The following is a 21,741-nucleotide window of genomic DNA, read 5'->3' on the forward strand; positions in this document are numbered from 1 at the left end:
TCGGTATATTTACAAAGTTTTCGAGCAACTCTGAGTTTGTGAACCAAGACATACTTCTTGAGGCCTTTGTTCATTATCTTTCTTCTCTATTTTTCTTTCCAGGTGTCAGAGCGCTGCAGCTATGTATATCTAAATGGGAAGGAAACCAGAGGGAAAAGTAGGATAATGCTCAACTTTACATATGGTTTTCTGAGTGCCCAGCTGGAGATGAGTGTATGGATGCCCCGTCTGCCCTTGCGTATTGATGTGGCTGACCCTGAGCTTAGCCAGATCAAAGGCTGGAGGGTTCCCGTTACTACTGGAAACAGGAGGTAAGGCCTGACCAACTGCCGTACATCTATTGTTCCTTGGGGGTTCTGTTACCTTCTGTCACCTGCCTTACCTGTAAGACTTTGCTTTGAAGTACTGAGTCAAATACTAAAGCTTTTTTCTGCATAAAAGTTTACTTATGCATCATCAATAAAGGTTGGCTAACCTCATCTATAGCATAGAGAAGAATAAAAGTGATGTCATGACTGGCTTCCAAAGTGTTGTTTATAAGCCTTGGCGTGAGTGTTTCTGCCACCTTGACTGCAAAAGAAGAGTAAAAACAAGATGTAGAGAGGGGTAGGTCTGACTGTGAAACCACGCACTCATTGGCTAGCAACTTGAGATTAACAATTTTTATATGATAGAGAATTCACCATTTTGAAGCATGGTATTACCAAGAGTTACAAAACAGACTTAATCTTTTGTTCAATATGACCCAAAATGTTTACAGAGGCCAAGACCTAAAGCCGTTCCCATTGACCTATACGTCATAGGCACGTGACATATAGGAATGGAAGTCTGTTTCCCACCACAGCTAACACCATCCTCCACAAATTCACTGCACATATATATGGCACAATAAAGTGTTATTCTATTATTTCTGGTGTTTCAGATAAAAACCAGGTTTAAGTCTAAAGTTGATGTTTAACCTGTAATAAATCTTTGCTGTTTTTTTTTTTTTAATGTTTTTGTTGACACTGGCTCAGAAACAATCAGCTGGTACATGTTGAGACTGTTAATGGTGGTGTTGAATTGAATAACATTATACTGAGTGGTGTGTTTCTAATATCCATCTGTGCACTCTTTACAGTCAGTCATAACAAACAACATCACATCTGTGTTTGGTACATTAGTGAGCAGGCAAGTGTAAAGGCAACACAGTTGCCCTGGAGGTAAAGGTTAGTGGGATTTTACTCAATACGAGTCACTATTTTCCCCACTCAATACTAATGATGATGGCCACCTGATGGGCTGTCATTTCCCAAAACATTCACTACCCAGCTCTGGGCCCAAAGGGACATTAGGTCAGTATTGTGAAATTTCAACAGTGATTGTACTGACTATTCTCTATTTTTCTCTCACTTTCGCAAGTAATAAAGGTGCTCAATGTTATTTTCCATCCTATACTGTGGAATACACTAATCTCTCTCTCTCTCTCTCTCTCTCTCTCTCTCTCTCTCTCTCTCTCTCTCTCTCTCTCTCTCTCTCAATAGATAGATAGATAATATGATGGAGGTAAAACTTAAGGTCAGACTTCTTATGGGTTTTTCATATGTTTATATCTTAAAAAACTATGTAGGTTCATGGAAAATTTTCACCTCAGCATGTTTTTTACTCTCTTTTGGTTTCAAAATAAACTCTTAAACACTTGTAGAATGTAAAACACTTGTAATCAATGAACACTTATACTGTTTAATTAACACTAATACTGTGATTATTGATTTGCAGCCTAGCAATCCTAAAAAGGCGTGCTGGTTTAAGGGTTATTGAAAAAACGAATTGAAAAGTGAGGAAACATAGAAATCTCAATGTTTTGTGGTACAGTGTTTTTAAAAGCTACTCTCTGAAATCTTAAAAATCAAGGGCAAAATATACATCACTGTGCAAATGTCTTTTACCATCTTTCATTTCTTTACATTTTTCTTCCAGTGATTTAGTAAAGCATATCCAAACATACATGGAAATAAATAATAAAGAGCAAAAACAGAGTTTGCGTAGTTCTAATGAGCTTGAAACTCATAGGTGGTATGAGCACTTTGTCAGCACAGCCTGAACTCTCTTAGACAGCTTTCTTATAATTAAGTAGCTTTTAGCTTCTCCAGACTTCTTGAAGGGCAGTCAAAGGTTTCTTCATTTATCTCAGATGCAGATGGTATTGCAAAATCTGACTACAGTATAACCTGTGAAGTCATGGTTAGACTTGTAGTCAAGACCGCCTAAACCAAGACAATACCAAGACCAGAGGGTATCGAGACCAAGACAAGACCAAGACAGACCGAGTCAAGACCAAGACAAAGTCGAGACGAGACCAAAACCAAGACCGAGACAAAAAAGTCTTAAACTGCAGCCAGATGTTGCTTCGTTTACGGGTGTCAGGCATATTTATGTGTTTTTTGCGATGCACTCGCACAGCCCTCCTCACCGCTGTCTACTGTCTTACTCGTTTACTGAGAGGACAGACACAAGCTCCACTTGACTGTCGCGTCTCTCACCCTCTCTGTTTTTCACATAATGATATTATCCTATATCCTCGCATGTGATTGGCCACAATATGGAGGGATTGGACCATAGCTGAGCCACTGTGTGAGAGCTGAGCAGTGAAAGGAAATTAAGTGAGGAGCCGGCTCTCGCTCAATGGGAGTCGACTCTTCTGATTGACTACAAAGCACTCTCTAAACATGGCTCTTCGAGCCAATGCTTTTGCGCATGACACATTATCAAACATTAGGTTGTGTGTCATGGATACTGTTGACTCCAAATCTCCCGACCACTGTGTCGATCTGAGACAGCAAGACCGAGACAAGACTGAGGAATCCGAGACCAAGACAAGACCAAGACCAAAGTCCATCGAGACCAAGACAAGACCAAGACCATGTAAAAGTGGTCTCGAGACCAAGACCAGTCTCGAGACATCCAACTCTAGTCGTGGTTCAGAGTTTTCAACCTTAGTTGTTCACAGGTTCTAAAGAAGAATCAACTAATAGTTGTTCGCAGGAAAAATTGCAAAGATCCTTGGCAGTTTTTTTTTTTTTTTTTTTTTTTTTTAAGAGGAAACAGCGGCTTTGCATGGTCAAGTACTCGTGTTATCAAAGGTTTGGAAGTATGGGTACCCATGAAAGCTTTATTTGTCTCTCTTCATTCCATCTCTGGCAGTCCAGCATTCGCACATCATAACAGTTTACAGCGTGTCGATATCTTGAATCCCTAAGATGCTGCCCAAATGCATATTTAGGGTTTAAACTATAAAAGTTTGTCACAGTTTGCAGGTGATCTAGTAAAGTCTCTGTAACCTGCACAAATTTTACGGGTTGACATGGATATACTTTTCTGCATTCATAATTCAGTCAATTTTAAAGCGATCCCCAACAACACTGAGTGAAATGTAGCACCAAACTGTGACAGAGCATCCACCATTTTTTAGAGGTGGCTGTTGACATTCACTGTTGCACTTCTCTTCTGAACTCCTCTGTACATACTGACAACCATTGTAACCAAAAATGTCCAGATTTGGATTTGTCACTCTCTGTTGCCACACATTTTTAAACCACTGGTGGATTAATGAGAAACTGTTTTTTTTTTTTTTTTGTTTTTTTTTTTTTAGAAATATTTCTAAACTTCAAACTCTTGTGTCAAAAGCTGAGTTAGAGATGATTATTCATGCCTTTATTTCATCTCTTCTTGATTAGTGTAACAGCCTTTTCAAATGTTTGAATAAGAGGATCTTGACCGTCTCCAGTTGGTACAGAACGCTGCCGTTTTCTGTACCAGAGAGCCCTGCGTGGTCAAGTCCCAGCCTATATTTCTGACTTTCTAGAATCCTACACCTCTTCTCGCAGTCTGAGATCTTTCAGTCTAAGGCTGTTAACAATCCCACAAACTCATTTTAAGACCAGAGGGGATAAATCCTTTAGAGTTGTGGGTCCCTGATTGCGGAATTCCCTCCCTCTGTTTGTGTTGTCTTGATTCTGCTGATTTTTTTAAGAAGCAGCTGAAAACTCATTTAATCAGACTGGCTTTTAACTTGTTTTAGGTTGTATGATGTTATATATATATTCTGTTTTATGTTTTTATCTTCTGTGTTTCTTATGCCTGTTTTTATTGTAAAGCACTTTGTAAAGCACTTTGTAGTTTTTGACCTGTGAAAGGTGCTGTATAAATAAAGTTTATTCAGCCTTTTCTCTCTGTTTCCTTTGAGAATGGCTTCATGAAAGATTGAAAGACTCAGTAAATAGTAGATGGATCTGCTGAAGGGCCAGATGCATTTCTCAGGCCTTGTTTCAGGTCTTTGGTGGATGTGATTTTCAGATACTGTTTATTTCTTGTAGGTAGTGTTTTTTTTTTTTGTTTTTTTTTTACGGATGTCACTTATTCTTCTGTTCTACACTTGTCCATTGCACACCCACCTTGTGATATGCCAACTTTTGGTTTATAGTTCTTTGGGAATCACCTGTTTGGTGCAAAAATATTATTTTAATGCCTATTAAACTGTGTTATCTTTGACATTTTTTAGACTAAACAAAATAAATGGGAACAAATAATGTATTTTGTGATAGGGAACTAGTAACAAAGTGCCTAAGGACACAATTTCAAACAATTTCTTTACTAAGCTTTAGTTTTTATGTGCAGACGCAACCCTGGTTCATCCCTGGGTGAATGATTCATAGGTCAGTATTATGAAGTGCAAGAACTGGATAGAGAAGTGAAAAAGCAGCCAATGTCCAAAAAACTCTGAAAGACTTCCAGAAAGCCCGGAGAAATATTTCTCATGACCACTTTTAAAAAGTACAAAAAAGTCTGACTCCTTGGTAGCAAAATATAAAGAAATGAGGGGTGGCTCAAAAGTTCTGAACAGAACTAGTACAAGTATCTTATGGAGCAAAAAATAAGTCCTGTTCATTCCCTGCATATGGAAGGCCAGCAAGATGCTGATCATTTTCACGAACTAGATTTAAAGTAACTTTGCTGTCTGATGTTGAGTCACGCTGATTTAAGCAGCATTTCCATCACGTTAAGCTCTCACCTTAGGCTATATAATAATGATGTTTATTGGGACTGTAGCTCTTGACAGGAACTTTGCGCCTGCAGTGTAAAAACATATTCTCCAACCCTCCAGCACACCTGTGGTGCAGTGTGTGGCAGACCAGCTGCGTGTATGATAATTATATGATCATTGCTGAGGGGTTTGAGGATGGTTCACAGCTTAACCTCTATCACCCATAAACAAACCACTCAGCCGTGGGATCCTGTTTAATTTCACTTCAATTCATTTAGCGGAAAAGGTCACTCAGCATGCATTGTGCCTCTATAATAGCAACAGCTTCACTGCTGGTCTTCGGTTTTCCTTCAGCTCACCAGTCCTTATTGTTAAAGAATAAATAAATTATTTTTTTTGTGTCAGTTGTATGTACACCACTGCAAGCAGGTAGAGATAGCAAGTCTGACTTTGTTGGTATAATTTCTCCACTCTTAACTGCAACACATATATATTTATAAGGCTTGCAGTCATTCTGATAACCTGTGCTAAGTGTCTACTACTGTATATATTTAAACATATTAAAACAGGCAATATACTTCTATAGCCACCTGTCTGCAAGAAACGTGTAGCTCATTGTGTCCCTATGCTTTTTGTGTGTGTCAGGTCTACATGGGACAGTGAAGAAGAGGAGGAGATGAGGAAAGGCAGGGGTTGCATGCTACAGTATCAGCACTCTACTGTAAGGGTGTTCACACCCTTTGTAGCCCAGCCTGACACTGAGGCACTGCCAGACCCGTTAACTGGGGAAAAAACAGTTGAATACTTTCTGGGTTCTGATTGGCAGGTACAAGCATTTTAACATTTCCAAATAAAGCTCACTTGTCAGCAGGTTTTATAAGGCTTGACATCCCCATTCTTCAGTGTCATGCTTTGTAAGTATAGGGAAGTCATAGTAATTATACATGTCACATTTCAAAAGAAGAGGATGATAGGTTTTCTTTATATGCTTGTGCTATGATTAAAAGTCACCTGACCTTTTGCCACACAGTGCTTAACCTTTTTTTCCTGTTTGTTTTGATTGGCAGATAGATGTAACCAACCTTGTACGCTATTCTCTAAACATAGCAGATCCGGATGTAGCTAGGGTGCAGGATGGGGTGCTGCTGCAAGGAAGGGCTGTGGGCACTACCACTGTACAGGTGAGTCATTTACTGTGTTTGTGTGAGTGTGGTGTGAGCATTGTGCAATATCCATCTTTAGCTGGAAGAAGGATGAACTTGTTGCAGGTGCTGTCCCCTCTGACGTCAGCGGTCCTGGCTGAGACGAGCATCAGGGTGGTGGATGATAAAGTGAGTGTGACACAGCTCGGAGTGCAGTTGGTGTCTGGGCTCTCTCTGTCCCTGCAGCTCAGTCCAGGGAGCAACAGGGCTATTGTTGCCACGGCAACCACTAAGGAGACGATCGTGCAGCGCAAACAGGTGAGCAGCTGGAAAATTGTTTCACACAAAAGCATGCCAGTTTAAAGCACATCTCATTTGTTCATGATGATACTTAACAAGCATGAAAATAGAATTTTTCATGCATGTTAATTTGAGAGTTATTCATTTTTAGCCTCACTGCAAACATTTCACTGGGAAAACAGAATAACTGCTTGATCATATGATACTCAATCACATTTTTTTATGAACAGGATTAGTAGATCTACCAAGTGGGCATGAAATGTATTCTAAAATTGAACTGATAACTGATAGAAAATACACTCATGTTATTTGAAGAAGTCCCTCAACACCACTTTATACCAAAACATCCATCCATCTATCCATCTGATTATGTGTATGTGGCAGTTGTTTTTCCATTTGTGTTTCCATCCATCCATCCATCCATCCTTTCAATCAAAGATGAGCGAGGGCCTTTATGCTGCCGTTTTCATTTTTATCTGATGAATAATATTTTTTATTATGATCAGCCTCATATCATTGTGCAAGAGTGTGCAAGAGTGCCCCTAGAAAAAAAAAAAACAAGTTGAGAATCCCTGATATGAACTTTTCTTTAAAATTGCATCTTTGAAAATTCTGATCTGCTGCTGTGGAAGTGTCTATCAGACTTGTCCCCATAGGCAGGATATCATAAGACAGCTTAGCTAAGATCACGGGAACTCAGAATTTGCAGATTTTGTGTGTTTAAATGTTGATTGTGAGAGTGCACAGTCTGTCTTTTTTCCTTCTTTTTCTTAACTTTGTAAGCCTTTGTCATAAAACATCTTTCTGTCGTTGTTCTGTGGAGGTGTAGACATTTAACAAGTAGCCTCCTGGCATTCATCACCAAGCTCCACTGACAAATTCCCTCCTTTTATTAGTGACACCAGCCTGGAAACAGTTATTCAGATGCATGCATAATAAAGCAAGAGCATAAATAACATCATTGCATTCACAGTCTTGTCTCTGTAGTCCAACATTGTTTGTTGTACTCTTAGCAGATTTAAAAAGTCTAACTAAAGAAAAAAAGTTCCACTTTTTCATTTGAAAACAAGTCCTCATACACTACATGTCATTTGTGTGTTATACAGTTGTTTTCAGAAATTTACATATACTGATTATGGGAATGTATGCCATGGTGGTTTTGGTTTTGATGTTTTATTTGAACTTTTTTCCAGGATGGAATGATTAAACAGCACGTCTTTAGTGACTTTAAAAAAAAACAAGAATTAAGTGCACAAATTTGATGTTATTTTAGATTTTCTCTAATCCACACATGGCTAAAAGTACACATACAGGCTCAAATATATACTTATACCTCTACTAATAATTGGTAAGATGCCTCTCAGCAGGTTACACCTCAACTGCATGCTTTTGGTAGCCATTAAAAAGCTTCTGGCATAATTCTGTCTGGATATTTGACCGTCCTTCCTGGCAGAATTGGCACAGACCTCGGTTTTAAGTGTAATCCGCAAATGTTTAATAGGGTTGAGATTGGGGCTTAGGACAGAGGCAGAGGTAGATGATTTACTATGGTGACACCTAAAGGGAGAAGCCAAAAGCAGAAGAAGAAGAAAAGCCTTTATGGTTTGTTATAGTCTGAAACATCCCAGTGTGAGAGCATTGCAGGTTGGCTTTCTCATATATCATGAAGGTTTTCAGCTTCTTTAATCGCAGTCTGAATTTCAAGGATTGCAAATAAAAGTGCAAGAAGAGAAATGCCTTGAGTCATAAATGCACTGTTCAGCATTCATTTAAGGGTTTTTCCAGTTAGGGTTCAGCTGTTCCTGCACACAAGGAGCAGAGGTAGTATAAGCAACATAAAAACATGTTTCTCATTGAAAACCTTTTGAGACAGCCCTTAAAATTACACTTGAACTTGCCATAATAAAGTAGTACGTTATTAACATATCCTAAATATTCATCCTGCAACACAGATATAATGGCCTCCTACAGAAAGAACTTGAATTAAAAGTACTGCTGCAGCAGAGCAGATTCCCATACCAGTGACCTCAGGGGTTTAATAATATTTGTGTTTTCTCCTCGCCTCTTTGAATTGGAGTTCTTTGTGTTCACAGCCTCGACCATCATCTCCAACCACCATGCTGTGTGAAAGAGCGGGAAAGGCAGACAGGGTGCATAGATGATCATTTTAAAAGCTCACTCACACATTTAGCCATGGCAGCCTGCCCATTTTAAACCAGCTCCCTGTCGCAGGCATGGGGCAGCAATTAGGCGGTCCATAGCTGCTGGAACGACAACTCACTTTACCTCCAGTACACAGTGACTGTTGCTGATCTGCCCCGTCAATAACAAACTATTAGAACCATGCCAGTGCCCATGACCAGCCAATTGTGTCTGTGATGGCGGGGTGTTAATGTTTTGCTTAGGGCCATTTATAATGTATTCAAATCCAAAATATAGGTTAGGTCTTTGGCGAGTCAGTAACTCACATTAGCTACAGGAAATAGGTCACTGTGCATTAATGTAATTTGACTGGCCAATTCTATTCTTAATGTGACCCATGTTAATTAATTTTTCTTTTTTGGGTTTCTTTTTGAAGGACGTTTATAAGACTCTCATAATATCTTTATGGTATGAAATGCAATTCAACCAGAGTGGATAACTTTAGATAAACTACTTACTGGCATTTACTATGAAGAGATTAACATTGATATTATATACTTTAAAGGGATTGGCATAGGCAGTTTAATGTTATTAACAATAATGAGACTATAGCCCAAGGGAGGTATTGATGTACCACCGGTATTCTGACCTGATTTTCTACATATAACCTTTTTTCTTTCTTTCATAGGAAGCATTGGTCAGCTGCTGGGTTTCTTTCAGCGATGGGGCAGTTGCTCCACTGGACCTGTTTGACCGCAGTATCTACTCTCTGACTGTTTCTACCCCAGATGAGCGGGTGGCCACAATACGCCGCACTCCACAGTCAGCATTTGTAGTAGCAGAGGGTGAAAGTGAAGGCCAGGGGGCGCCAGTGAGAGTGGAGCTGAGGATCTGTGAGGAATGCCAAAAATCTAAAAGGAAGAGCAAGCTGGCAGTGGGCTCGGGGCTTCTCAAGATCAACTTACAGAGTAGTAGCAAAAGTGTAGCAAGAGAAGGGAAAGGAAGCACTGACAGAAGTAAGGATTTAAATGGCAGTGCATCAAAAGAGATGGGCAAAACAAGTACTGCTGCCACAGAGATGGATAAACAGCTCAACAGGGCCAACATATCTGATCAGCAAGAGTCTATTCTGGTAAAAACTACCACTCCAACGACATTTTCAACTAGAAATCCACAGGCCCATCTTGTCTGGATCGGAAAGGCAACCAAAGCGCCAAAAGGTTCCACCTATACTGTTTCTACTGCAGCTTCACCTACAAGAATAAAGGAATTAAACTTAAATACACAACTTAGCACTGCCAAACCCACAGCAACAGTGGGTGTTGTCCGTAAAGAGGAAGGGCCTGGGGTAAGTTATGGAAACATGCTTGACAACCCCGATGCCTCTCCTGAGAATGATACTCCTAAGGTAGAAGTTAGACCCGAAAAGGAGCCTCCTAAATCTAAAACTCCCAAAGTAATTGAGAGTGACCTCATTAGGACATTCAAAGCTATGACTGACATGGAAATTGGCATGTATGCCTTGGTGGGGGTCTCCTGTGTTGCCATCTTGGCTTTTCTGCTCAATTGTGCTTCTTATAGTCTCTGTTTCAGGAAACAAAAGACCCCCATACAGGCAGGCACAGCCCCCAGTGGAGACACAAAGGATCACAAACACGACTGGGTTTGGCTTGGGAACAGCAATCACAGTGCTCCTGCCTCAGGTGCCCCGGCTCAAGTGTCCACACTAAAACGTGAGCCTCATTGCCCTCTGCAGTCCCGCCACTCGATAGATTCCATGGGTCATCGCAGCCTGGAAGGCAATCTGCCTACAGTGAGCGCTGCGGCTGTCCCAGAAAGAACTGCAACCTTAGGACGAAGCAGGAACAGCTCTCAGCACCAGCAGTTTCAAGGAAAGGCAATTGACCCCATGGCAAATCGTTCAGCTACCCTACTGGCGAGGCCACACCGCAGTGAACCTCTTCATTCCCCCACCAGTAAGAGAAACCAGGTCCAGTTCACCACCTTCACCACGCTGGACATCAAGCACTTGGCTGCGCTAAAGAATAACGGTGTTGAGTTAGACTGGGCCAACCAGCAGAAGCAAAAGCAACAGCAGGCCCCCGCTGAACCTCAAACACCTTTGCCTGACATGCCATGGCCTGTAGTGAAACCTCTAGGAGAACCCCTGTGAGTTTGTTTAGGTGTGTGTATGTGTAAAGGATGTATAAAAGGAAAACAAAGTCTTTAATTTTTCTTTATTAAAAAAAAAGGGAAAAGGATGTATATGTGATTACGTGAATGACATTTTCTATATAATGTGCAAACCTGTGCACATGAAAATGAAGTGATGTTTATTAGTAAGATTAAAAGAAATTTGCATGTTTTATCCTCTGATAAAAGAAATCTATAGGCTCCGATTTATTTCTGTAAATATTAACAAACACTCTCTATGCTACGTTACTTATTTCCACATTTCAAATTCAAGACAACTGCATTTTCATCTCCTCTTACATTTCAACAGTTCTGTTGCTCCTGCAGAAACAGCTCCAGATATTGCTCAGTTCAGGGTAAAAACCAGTACAGGAGGGACTGTTTCTTGTTAGTAATTCTATTCTTTTCCAGCCTTTTGTACTTTTTGTAGGACTCCTCTAGAGAATACCTGAGGACTCTGTGCAATTTGTCAGAGAATATGCAACATTTATCAAGTTATTTTGAGCAATCTGTCACTACAGTCTCCGCCAGATATTTATTCAAATCAAATGCAGGCTATGCAAATAGTCTTTGCAGAGTTTGAGATGGACATTGTTCCTGATTTTTTTTTTTTTTTAACAGAGATACCTTGGGCTTCGGGCTTCTCCTGGGAGCCTGCTTCTACAAATTGTAAAAAACGTGTAATCTTGGTCTGTTCTCACAGTGCACATATTCATTCGACTGTAAGATTTTTCATGTGTGAATGAAAATAAAATGCCTTTTTTTCTCTGTGACATCCTGCTTTTTTAAATCCAAAATGTGATGTGTATTTCCTGCAAGATTCTATCAATAAAGAGAAAATAGATTGGTTCTTTTTATAATTGAAAATGGATTTAATTCAGCTACTGTTTTTGTTTTTTTTAAATAGTAAAGCGATTCATAGGAAAGTACAGTGAATGGTTTGGATTACAGGCTAAAGCTTTAGTAGGAATCCGTGGGATTTGATTTTGTTTAATCACAGCTGAATGTCATTTAAGGTTGATTTTATCATGGAAATGTCACTCTGACAGCAATGTATTTGTTGTGCCTGCCAGGATTTTGTCCTGCTGTATAAAATGACTTGTACACTGAGAGGATGAAAAAACTCAGCAGAAAAAAACTGATTCTCATTCTGTGTAGCCTGACTGTGTCCCCAAAGAATTCCAGGTATTTTATCAATGGTTCAGGCTTGCATATTATATCTCATGGCTCATTTGTCTCTTTTTCTCCAGCCCCCCTTCCTGTGTCTCTGAGGTGACCACAGCTACACCTTTTTAAAATTGCATTCTGTAACTGTGATGCATAAACAACCTCACCAGCTTAAAGAAGCCCAGATAATCTGATGCCACGCACCTCAGGAATTGGCAGCTTTGGATATGTCAGCGCACATTGTCACTCTCTGCTGCACAACAGCATCGGGTGGATTTAGAGTGTTGATAAAAGCAATTTTAATAACTTTCTCCCAAATTCTCTACCTACAGGCCCAGCGTTTTTGTATGTGCACAACCCGTCTCTCCTTTCCAGTCGATTTATCTGTCCAGCAACAGTAGAAAAAGTAAACAAACAGAGATAAGCGGTGATTTAAAGCTGTCTCTGTGCTGGATCATAGCTGAGCATCTTTGATTGTGGAACTTCTGTATCAAACAGGGCAGAATTCCGAACTCAAAAGTTCAGACACAGAACTGATTAAGATATAAAAGCTGCACAGTTTGTGTGACAACAATAACAAAATATGTCTCACCGTGCTTTTCCACTGAAATGCTGTGGCTTTTTGGAAACCTTTTTGCTGTCAGATTCATCCAATCTCGGCCTCCTACATATAAACTAAATGCCATTTAGATGATGTCAGCGTGAAATGTTTGGCTTTATCACAGTTTTGAGAGAGGATTTCAGTTACTCATACTCTTCATACAAGATTTTGCTGAAAAAGGAGCGGTTGGAAAACAGCATTATAAAGTATAATCCCAGCCACTTTATACTGGCAGTACGGTAATCCACTGAGATCCAGACGCACAGCAGCCATTACTACTGCATATAATGAAGTTTGTAAATCATAAATTGTGTGTGAATTTTCAAACGAGACAGGAGTTCCTTAGTATCATTACAGCTCGATCTGTAATCTGGAGCATCAGCTCCCTGTTGACAGATTTAAGGGATTGGGGTCATTGTGTTGGAGGATTAATGTGCATTAGTGGACCTCTATGGCACAGTCCTGATGATGTTGGCCATATGAGACAAGGTCACTTATTTCACGAGTCTGCTTTTCCAGAGGTGGAACACCTGGTTACAGATGGAGGATGGTGCAAATGGAAAAAAAAAAAAAACAACAACTATTTATTACCACAGTGTAACGCATAAAGAGTTTTTCCTTAATGCGCATATATAAAGTACTGTGAAAAAGTCTTCATGTGACCCCTCATTTATTTTTATGTTGTTGGGTAAAAGGTGCAAACATACATGAAAATACAATACACAAGAGTTGAGGTCTGTGCTCTGGGGAGTCCAATCCATGACTCTTGTGTTCTGTTGTGTGTTTTTTATCCAGGTACAATTTTACTGAATTAGCGGTGCCACTGCCAATCAGACACTTTGCAGATGGTAATGCATGGTGGATCCAAAACCTGATATTACTTTTCTGCATTCATAATTAGTTTGAATGCTTGAAAAGCATTCACAGTATTGTTCTTCAGCCCATGAATTTGGACACGACCATAAATACTCACAGATGCCATTATTGATTGGTATTCAAACTGACTCTCAAATTTCCAAGCACCACCCGGACGCCTCATCTGTTTTTAACCCATCACTGAGCCCAACTGTCCTCATTCCGCTTTGCTCTCTGCTGTGGTAAGTACAATACACTCAGTGCTGGACTGTTTTATTTTTGTGTTGGTAAAAATACATGTCTGACATTTAAACTCACATGACAAGTCCTTTTAAAGTTCAGCAAAGTTAAAAGAAAAAAGAAAGATTAAAAAAGAATGACGTTTCTATGACTTAGGTTTATAAAATTTATTGTTAGCAGCAGTGCTAACGTTAGCAATGTTAGTAACAGTGCTAACATTAGCAACAATGCTAATGCTAGCAACAATGCTAACGCTAGCTATAATGTCTTAGCAGTTGTTACCTGCCAAGAAGAGTATTCCTGTGATAGTTATTGGTGTTCAGTGAGACAAAAGTAACAAATGAGCTTTGTTATTGCCAGTGTGGCTCACTTTTAACAGCAAGAGAGCTAGCGCTGCTAGCGCTAGCTGCAGTGTTAACTCTAGCAGCAATGCTAAGGCTTGCAGAAGTATAACGCTCGCTGGAAGAATTTCCATGAGTTTCACAGTGTACCAACATGTGAACAAGCTGAGTGTGATTTTCCTCAGAGAAGACAGTGTGTCTGCAAAGACCAATGCTGATGGTGTCAAACAGGCAGGTCAACATGTTCCTGCACATGTACAACAGGTATCTTATGCTGATGCTGTAAATGAATGAATGAATGAATGCTTTATTGGCCATATGCAGGTTGCCCCGCAGAGGAATAGGCAGAAACAGTGAACCTTGAAAACCAGCCCTCTGTAACACATGTCTGTGCAGCCAGGCTCATCCTAAATATGAAGACTCTAGAAACAGTCAGTGCATATGCAACTCACTCATATTTCTTGCTTTGATTCATGCGAATGAAAACTTGACTACGGCTGACCTTAATCTGGTCTTGGATAAAGGTGATATGATGTACAAAGAGGCCAAGAAAAGATTTCCAAAAAATATTCATTTGGCAACCGATGAGCTTCCAGACAAAGTTGATGATCGCAGGTCTATATATCATGTTGACATGACACAGCCTTCCCGGTATGGGACATATGAAGAACCTCCAGAGGAAACAGTAGATACATTTCTGATCTTAGAAGCAGGACTGAGCTGCCTGTTGTCAGATGTGCAGTATGCCTTACTGATTATGAGTGGATTGTGTATCGCAGTGTTCAGATCCAATTCAGGCAAATATGGTTTCTTTGATCCACACTCCAGAACACCCAGTGGTCTTCCTCTACCACTATGGTCACGTAATCATGGTACAGCAGTGATGGTGAAATTCTCACTCCTCAGTGACATGATTAAGAGGCTCCAAGATTCTTATGAAGGGATTGAGATATCACCCTCTTGTACCTATGAACTGAAGCCTGTGCAGTTCTACCTTAGAACTTTTTACTGTTTTTTTTTTTTTAAACATTAGCCACTTTTTTCCTTTTCATTTTTTTCAGTTATCGTGATGTATGCAAAGACCAGAACATAAAACGGTGATGTAGACTACAGAAGGCTATATGCCTTTTAACAGATATTCTTAGCATACAAATAACACAATGTGACATACTTCTTAATTATAAGGGCTCTGCTTATGTTAACTAAGCCATAAGCACCTGTGCGAATTTCACATCTTTGCAGCACCGTAGCAGGTACACTGACCGCTAGCCACACAGTTTTACACTCTTGCATCCATGTGCTCTTTGTACACTCTTGGCTAATTAACTGTGACGTTTACATTACAAGTTATTAACACAGAGAGCATTGAAAAACGTATAAGTCTTACATGCATGTTCGGGTTTACAATTTTCTCTCAGTTGCCCCGTGCCATGTTATGAGCTCCCCGTGACTCCGTGGGATCCGAAGCTGCAGCACTTACTCTGTTCCTGGCATGCATGAATTCAGAGTTAAAAATATGTGGCACCTCCTACTGCACGGAGTGTGTGATATCAAGAAAGACGTCTTAAGAGCTTAAAAGAATATGATTGGACTTCTTTAACCTATCAAGACCTTCCCTTCTTTCACGTTTTTAACACTAACATGCATAAGATGACCGAGGGCCTACACAAACATCAAGATTATTTTTAATTCACAGGCTCAAGGGAAATATATAAAACATCAGGTTTTTGTGTTTGTCCTATTTAATCGAATGGACATTATCGTGTCTCGTAAAACTCTCTCTCTGTGTGCGGGTGTGTTTGTGTGTGTAATTTCAGAATGGCTTCATCAAAACCTCATCGCAATACCAGTGAGCCATACAAGAGGCTGCCACCCCTAACGGTGAAAGTGGTGTATCTTAAAGAAACCCCTGCAGGACAAGATGGCGCCAGCAGTATGCACGGCGACACGTCCGCTAACCCTGCTAACTTTGCTTTGGCTTTGGCTAGCCTTATCCTTCTCCTTTCTATCCCAAAATGCTCTCGCTCTGCGTGTGTATAATCGCCAGTTACTCCTTGAAATCAAAGCTTCATATGACCTCGCTCTTAAACAATCGGTGGTAGGAAATGCTTATGGGCCTCCTCCACCACTTCTAGAGCCCTGTATCCCGGCCTACTTGTGTCAACACACCTTCACAACGTCCTGGAAAAAGCGTCCGAGGAAACGAGGAAAGCGGGCTGGTACACTCATCAAACTCCGAGCTGTTCTCCGCGCTTCTCGCGGAACTACTGGACCAGCAGAGTGCATCTCGAGATGGATCCTGCCTGTTGTCCCTGGAACTTCCACGTCACTTGATCCCCCGTCCTCAGCTTTTTATTTTCCTAAGCGGCCTCGGACCCGTGGATGCGGTGTGGACCACAGAAATCTTCGCACACTTAACCGAGCTGGAGCGTCCGATGCTAGGATCTACACATTCCAAATGGCCTTGTTAAATGTAAGATCATTAGCAAACAAGACGTTTGTATTAAACGACTTCATAAAGTCACAACAGTTGGACTTTCTATTTCTGACGGAAACATGGCTCCAACCCGGTGAGTCTGTAGCGTTTTCGGAACTGGTCCCTCCCAATTTCTCATTCTTCAGCCTCCCTCGGTCCTCTGGCAGGGGGGGAGGCCTAGCCACTGTGTTCAATCCTCGATTTCATTGCCATCAAATATTACAGCATGACTCATTTTCTAGTTTTGAACTCCAGCTGTTTGAGTTACACCTTAATCCTGCTGCGCCTCTGCTGTGTGCCCTCATATATCGCCCTCCCAAGTTTAATAAGGATTTTATCAAAGAGTTTTCTGATTTTATGGCTGGAATCGCTCTTAAATACGACAGCTTTTTGATCCTTGGCGATTTTAATATTCATGTCTGTTGTGATTCGAAACTTTTGGTCAAGGACTTTTTAAATATTATTGATTCCTTTAACTTGACCCAGTGGGTTTCTGGTCCCACGCACGAAAAAGGTCACACACTGGACTTGGTGCTTTCCCACGGGTTGGAAGTGTGCATCACGGATATATCCGAATTACGCATTTCCGATCATCTTCCTGTGTTGTTCACTCTAACACTGCGCTGCTCGATGGACAAGTCGAACGCCCCACTGCGCAAAAAGCGAGCGCTTAATGTACTAACAGCACCTGCCTTTTCTGCTGCCTTTATGGACTCTGGAATATTGAACTCCAACTGTAAAAATGTTGAGGACCTTTCGGCTATTTTTCATTCTACTTGCACTTATATCTTGGACTCTATTGCACCATTCAGAACTGTGCGCGCTAAGAATTCATCAGAACCGTGGTTGAACGATTACACCCGCTCCCTCAGACGCGACTACAGACGCGCTGAAAGGAGATGGAAAAAGGACAGATTGTATGTTTCCTTACAGATTTTAAGGACTCGTCTCTCTGCTTATCAAGAAGCTGTAAAAACTGCAAAAACACAATTTGTCTCAAACTTAGTATCAGCAAACGGTCATAGGCCTCAGGTACTTTTTAACATTCTTAATCGCTTTTTTAGTTTATGTGATAATCCTGGAGTTACTTCTTCACCAAGTATGTGCGATGATTTTTTAGCATTTTTCAATAACAAGATCTTATCGATTAGGGCCCTTGTTTCGTTGTCTGTTGTCTCAGTTCAAAGCCCTCCACCTGTGTGTTCAGCTGTCTTAGAGCAGTTTGATCCCGTCTCCCTTAAGGACCTGACCGCGATAGTTAGTGGCCTAAGATCATCACACTGCCCCTCTGATTCTCTTCCCCCGAGTCTGCTCAAAAACACTTTTAATATTGTTGGCCCTTTTATTCTGAAATTGATTAATACATCCCTTACTACAGGCTGTGTCCCACTATGCTTCAAACAAGCTGTAGTTCAGCCTCTTCTTAAAAAACAAAACCTGGACCCAACTGTTCTGTCTAATTACAGGCCCATCTCAAAGCTTCCTTTTCTATCTAAAGTTTTGGAGAAAGTGGTCTATCTACAGTTGCAGGCCCACCTCGATTCTAATATGATCTCAGAAAAATTTCAATCTGGTTTTAAATCATTACATAGCACTGAGACAGCACTTTTAAGGATTTTTAACGATATTCTCTTAACTATGGATTCTGGCAGCCCTGCTGCCCTTTTACTGTTGGACTTGTCAGCAGCTTTTGACACGGTTGACCACGACATCCTGTTATCACGGCTAGAATCGCATGCTGGCCTAAAAGGATCTGCCCTTCAGTGGTTTCGCTCCTACTTGACAGAAAGGTTCTTTTATGTCAATATGGGCCCCCACAACTCCAAATTAGCTCCTCTTAAATACGGCGTTCCTCAAGGCTCTATTTTGGGTCCCGCCCTCTTCGCACTCTATTTGCTGCCATTGGGCTCCATCTTCTCGCGGTACAGCATTTCATTTCATTGCTTTGCGGATGATCTACAGATTTATCTACCTTTAAAATCAGGATCAGATCAACCGCAGCTCTTATTACGCTGCCTTGACGACGTTAAACAGTGGTTATCATTAAATTTTTTACAGCTAAACGAAAACAAAACTGAGGTTGTCATTTTTGGCAATTTCAATCATATCGACAGCACGTTGGGTACCCTCTCCTCGTATTGTAAAACACATGTAAAAAACCTCGGAGTTTACATTGATGGTTCTTTTAAATTGAATAAGCAGGTGAGTGCAGTAGTTCAGTCCTGTTTTTTTCAGCTAAGACAGCTAGCCAGGATAAAGCCATACCTTCCGGCTGACGTCTTCGAGCGTATCATCCACCTTTTTCTTACTTGCAGATTGGACTACTGCAATTCATTGTATTATGGCCTAGATCATGCCACCATCCATCGCCTTCAGATGGTTCAAAATGCTGCTGCTCGCCTGCTAACCGGTACCAAACGGAGAGAGCATATAACCCCAATTTTAGCCTCTTTACACTGGCTCCCTGTCCCCTACAGGATCCAATTTAAACTCTTACTTTTTGTTTTTAAGTCACTCAACGCCCGAGCCCCCCCCTACTTGTCAGAGCTCCTCTCTGCCTATGCTCCAGGAAAACCCACGAGATCTAGTTCAAAACTATTGTTGTCCATTCCACGGACTAACCTCAAATCTCGTGGTGATAGATCCTTCTCTGTGGCAGGTCCCAGACTTTGGAATAGTCTCCCCTTTAATATTAGATCTGCTCAAACTCTTGAGCAATTTAAATCTTTACTAAAGACACACTTTTACGCTCTGGCTTTTAACACATTATGACCCAAGCATTTTGGATTTATCTGAATTAGTTAGTATTGTTTCAATTCTTCTATTTTATTGTTTCTATTGTTATTATTGTATTACACTGTAGTTTTATTGTTATTGTTAAGCACTTTGTGCAGCATCGGCTGTTGGAAATGTGCTATATAAATAAATCTGACCTTGACCTTGACCTTGACCTAAAGTCACTGGCTGGCATTTCTCTGATGGAAGTGCAAGGCCCAAAGCTGTCCACAATAATACAAGTGCGGCAGTATGTGACGGGACAAATGTGTTCAGATTTGTTATATTTGAAAGCTTGGCCTCCCAAATTAAAGAGGGTAAAACATATACAATTAGAAATTTTAGAATGACCACATTTGGAAGCACAAGAACAATGCTTTCCAGTAAGGACACGGCAGTGTAAGTCAGTGTGCCCATCCAGGTCAGTCAGCAGCTGGAGGACGAAGCAAGGCTGCTTCTGGAGCCACCTACCACCTCGATCTCACTAACCAACATCAGCCAGTCACAGATGATGTATGTGACAGTGAAGGGATGGGTAACAGCTGTAAGTGTTAGGAGTTGGGTTCTGGTTATGTGGTGTTTTTGTCTGTATGTGTTTTTGGGTGCCTCCCTTTTAGTATAGGTAGGCGGGGCAGTAAGTCATTGAACCTGGCACACCTGTTACTCATCAGATGCATTCTTCTGAAGTGTTCTTTAGGAGCTACGTGACAGAAGTTTTTGGAGAGTCTGTAATTCTGCCCCTGCCTGCTGGAGCCGTTGGATTATTTCTGGTGACTGTAAGGAGTTTTGTTTCCTCCCTAGGATTTCGCCTCGTCTGGTTTGTTTTCTGTCTGGAGGTTTTGGCAATAAACAGTACCAAGTAAGCTCTCCAACTCTCTGTAAAGTTTACTTTAAGCTTTTCTTGGTTATCGGGCAAGACCCTCCTAATTCTCACGTCCCTCTTCCTTTTTTTAGATCGAGTGCATTACTTGTGTGTGTTTCCGTCACCTGCACGTCCTGGCTCTGCGTCCCCATTCATACGCTGTTGTATATACTTTGTCCTTGTTAATACCTCCCCATCGCTGTAAATAAACTGTCTTCACAGCAACTCTGCCTCCGTGCGTTCTGCTCCCTGGGTCCATCTGCATTTGCCATAACAGTAAGTTTCCCCACATTAATTTACTACTAACACATTTAGATGTAGCTTAAGGTTTTATACGTTTTGTTTTTACTGTTCCAAGTTAAAGCTAACACACCAATTTTAGGGCACTTTCAAAACAAAAATCATATAAATGAAAATCAGAGTATGACAACAGAAAGAGGATAGTTCTTTTGAGATTTAAAGCATGGAGAGCGAAATTTTAACTATATACAAGTTAAAATGGGACACGGTTATCTGCTGCAATATGCAGATTTGTGTCCATTTTTTAAAATAATTGTCCTTCTCTGTCACATTTAGATGGAACCCTTGAAAAAAAACTGAAAGGGAACGGGGGCAATATTGGATCACCTATAGAGATCACTCATTTGAAAGGAAACAACTCACACTCATATGGCTTTGCACTTCACACATCAGCATTTACTGTGGTTAAGGTCGGTAAATTACTTTATGCAGTGTCTTCATGCTTTTAGTACTGGTCTTAAACTGGCCATGAAGTTCTTTTTCTTTTCTTTTTTTTTTTTTTTATTATCTACAGCCTGGAAGTGGGATCCATGAGATTAAACCAAGAGGTTACAGAACCATTGGCCAAGACCAAGAGGTCCTGGACTCGGATGACATTCCACATAGTGTCATCTGCTGTATGGCTAAAGGTGTTCCCAGACATCCTCCCTTCAGTGATCCTGCTAAATTACGAACACGGCACCGTAACAGACATTCTGATGCCAGAGGAGTAACGTCCTTTATTATTTTCCCAGCATTTCTATTTATTTAGTTATTTATCTAATGTATTTTTTTAATCTTTTGTTTATCTTTAAGTAATTAGTTAAAGATGAAAATTAAATAGGTTGAAGAAAAAAAAATCAGTTAATTAGTTCAGTGTTTTGTGGGGGTTTGTTAATCCTGAATGTTTTAAATGCTTTGCAAACTTGGAGAGTCTTATTTAATTTAATTAAAAAATGTATTTACATTTACTTCAAATGATTTGAGGGGGCAACACTAAATTAGTAAATTCCAACTGAAGAAAATGGAGAAAGATGAGGAGGAGAATAAAAGTTTTTACTGTGATTGCATTCCTGTTTTGAGCGAAGTTCCTTGTTTTTACTGTTATTAGAAGCATCTTGAGTCTGTATTGGTTTCCAAGTCATCACTCTTCAGAGTGTTTGTTTGTGTTTCAGTGAATTAGTTTAGTAAAAGCAGACTGCATTGTGCCATGATCGCTGCTAAGAAGACAGCTGTGCTCCCATGTGTGGCCACTTCCCCTGATCATCCCTGATGTGTATTTAGTCTCTGTGTTTCATGTAGTCTGTGTCGCGTCATCTGTGTTCCCACCCTCCATGTTGTCACA

The 21,741-nt window shown here is 40.6% G+C and overlaps 1 protein-coding gene across 1 annotated transcript in view; it reads left to right on the plus strand.

The window, feature by feature from the left end:
• Positions 1–11,483, plus strand: part of LOC146665927 (transmembrane protein 132D-like) — a 37,585-nt gene extending 26,102 nt beyond the window's left edge. The window contains exons 6-10 of the mRNA XM_085411241.1: positions 103–311; positions 5,669–5,849; positions 6,091–6,204; positions 6,292–6,483; positions 9,296–11,483. Coding sequence (XP_085267367.1) covers positions 103–311; positions 5,669–5,849; positions 6,091–6,204; positions 6,292–6,483; positions 9,296–10,780 — 2,181 coding nt within the window. The 3' untranslated portion in view covers positions 10,781–11,483. The remainder of the gene's footprint in view (positions 1–102; positions 312–5,668; positions 5,850–6,090; positions 6,205–6,291; positions 6,484–9,295) is intronic.
• The last annotated feature ends 10,258 nt before the right edge of the window (positions 11,484–21,741 follow it).

Source organism: Rhamphochromis longiceps, linkage group LG7 (genome assembly GCF_057381845.1).
Source record: "Rhamphochromis longiceps isolate RC_006_pf linkage group LG7, R_longiceps_female_GT1.1, whole genome shotgun sequence".
NCBI classification, from domain to species: Eukaryota; Metazoa; Chordata; class Actinopteri; order Cichliformes; family Cichlidae; genus Rhamphochromis; species Rhamphochromis longiceps.